Consider the following 2,615-nt stretch of genomic DNA (forward strand, 5'->3'; position numbering starts at 1 on the left):
TTAACAGTACACCTGAAGCAGAGGTGCCCCAGACGAGTCAGTCTCTGTGTCTTGGAAAGAGGAATCTCTGCTTGTTGGAGAGCCTTGGAGAGGAAAGAGAAGAGATGGTGGCATTAGCAAGGTGAAGCCCAGCAGCAGAGGGCCTGGCAGGTAGGGAAGCAGCTGCCACAAAAGGCTTTGTGTATCATGAGGGAGGAGAAAGCCACACAAAGCCCACGGGCAGGGAACAACCCTGCTGGCATTGTAGCCATCTCCTAGGACAGCTCTGTTATTATGCAGGAGAAAACTTGTCTTTTAGCCCTGGGCTGCTCTTTGGGAGGATCAGAGCTCAGGGGACAGCCCATCACTCTCCTCTGCTTCCCTTTTGCACAGTTCCTTTTGTTCCCAGTCTCACCCAGCTGTGACCTTCGGCAGTCACACCCCAAATACAGCCCAAACTTCATCAAGGCACACAGAGGCTGAAAGCTCTCAAGATAAATACTGTGCAAGGCCAGAGAATGCCCCATACTTGGATTTCAATCCTTTTCAGAAGGACCCACCAACACAGGGAATCTCCTGAGCTCCCATTACTCCTGAAGCCCCAAGAGAACTACACCCCTGAGGGGAATCTAAGAGGCAGGGTCAGCTCAGCCTTTGCGGAGGGTGAAAACTGGAGGCACAGGTAATAGGGGAAGTTCAGAGGATCCTCCTGACTCCTGTGATGCCCCTGCAGCCAAGGCCCCTGGCCAGGTGTGTTACCTGCGCTGCTGTGCCGCCTCATGTTCCTGGCCATCACATCTGCTGGGGTTTCTTCTGAGATTTGCACGGCCAAATCTGGAATGAAAACCAACAGGGCCTAAGACGGGAAAGGATGACTCAGCAGTGAGGATCCCTGTCAGGGAACATGGGACTCTCCAGCAGGCACCACCCTCGGGGAACGGGAGAGATAGAGTCTGATTCTTCACATTGCTGCCACCACTGTCCAGGTAATCTGAGCTCTGTGATCCTTAAATACCAGGAAGCAACAGCAGCCTCACTGCTAATCTGGGAAGTACAACAGCCACCCTGTTTCCTCTATTAATTCTGGATGTCTCCTTGCCCTCCACACTCAGCTTTTTAAGGTCTTTCTTCAACAAACTCTCTTGGGTTTTGTTGTTGGGTTTGGGACCTGTTCTGGAGGTCAGGCACTTCAGGCTGCTCCAGACAAGGTGGAAGCAGCCCCAGAACAACCAGGAGGCACTGGCACTGGGAACAGCCCTTCCCTCCTCTTTGCAGGGATATTTACTCTGTGGAGGAGGTCGTGGCTCTGGGGAGACACTGTCACAGTAGTCTAAGGGAAGCATTAGCAAAGAGCAGAGGTAGCACACAGGAGAGAGCCAGCTGAGTAACTGGACATCCTCTGGCACAAGCCAGCTTGTCTGGTCCTACCAGTTCAGTTTGACTCATGGTCTTTCTGCCCAGCTTAGAGGTGAGAAGGAAAGGCAGAATCCCTGCAGCAGCATGAACCCTTCTATTGCTCAGCACAAACCTCACTGGCAGGGAAAGATACACTCCAGAAAGCCACAAGGCAGTGAGGGTGAGAAGCAGAGGTCTCCATAAGGACCTCCACTCACATATCCACGTGGTCTCTGCTGTCATTCCTGCAGGGAGAGGGCTAGAGGGAACAGTCATAAGCTGAGACAGGGGAGAGTCAGATTAGATGTTAGGAAAAATTTTTCACTGTTGGGGTGTTCAGGCACCGGAATAGGCAATTGTCCAGGGAGATGGTAGAGTCACCATCCCTGGAAGTGTTTAAGAGGCATCTGGATCTGATGCTGGAGGATATGGTTTAGGGGTTCCAGCAGAGTGGCAGGTTAATGCTTTGACTTCATGGTCTTAGAGGTTTCCTCCAACCTTAATGATTCTGTGATTTAGGGGTTACAGCAGTGACAGATTAATGGTTGGACTCAATGACCTTAGAGGTCTCTTCCAATCTTGATGGTTCTATGACCCCAGGAAAACAAGCTCAGCCTCAGGACAGGGATGAGCTTTCAACCCTGCTCCACTGCCACATCTCCATGGCTTTGCTAGAACAACTCTCTGGACTCAGTGACCCCAAGGAACCCACACATACCATCCTGGCTGGTGACTATGGACTCCAGCATCGTCTCGTTGCCGCTGTCGGGTGCGTTGCCCCGACTGGACTTCTCCTCATGGCTCTGGCTGGCTGGGACAGAAATATGGGGCCGGACTCTGCTTTTCCGGGTGCTGATTCGTATGATGCCTCGGACCAGCCTGCATTCAGCATCCTGCTCATCCAGGTTGTAGTCCTGAGTTATGCTATTGATGAGGTCCGAGATCTTGTTGGTCTTCTCCAGGAAGACAGTGTCTGAGGTGCACTTGGCCAGCTCATCGATCTGGTGGACGCTGAAGAGCTCGGTCAGTTTCTTGAAGATCAGGACATCGATCTGCCTGCTGGACATGGAGCCATTCAGCTCACTGATATCCACATCAGACTCGTGGAAGGAATAATACTCCTCTGAGCTGCGGTGGCTGCTGGGGAGTGGTGGCTTTTCTATGCTGTTCCTGAAGGGCTTCTCTAGCAGCTCCTTGCAGCACGAATCCGGTTCCACGTGGTGGCTGGGGCTCCTGTTTTG

The 2,615-nt window shown here is 52.4% G+C and overlaps 1 protein-coding gene across 1 annotated transcript in view; it reads right to left on the reverse strand.

Annotated features, from left to right (window-relative positions):
- KDF1 (keratinocyte differentiation factor 1) overlaps positions 1-2,615 on the reverse strand; it is a 3,172-nt gene continuing 557 nt past the window's right edge. Inside the window, 3 exon segments of the mRNA XM_009073193.1 lie at positions 1-83; positions 739-813; positions 2,093-2,615. The exon segment at positions 2,093-2,615 is cut by the window's right edge and continues 32 nt beyond it. Of these exon segments, the coding sequence (XP_009071441.1) occupies positions 1-83; positions 739-813; positions 2,093-2,615 (681 nt within the window).

Source organism: Acanthisitta chloris, unplaced genomic scaffold (assembly GCF_000695815.1).
Source record: "Acanthisitta chloris isolate BGI_N310 unplaced genomic scaffold, ASM69581v1 scaffold21710, whole genome shotgun sequence".
Classification (NCBI taxonomy): Eukaryota; Metazoa; Chordata; class Aves; order Passeriformes; family Acanthisittidae; genus Acanthisitta; species Acanthisitta chloris.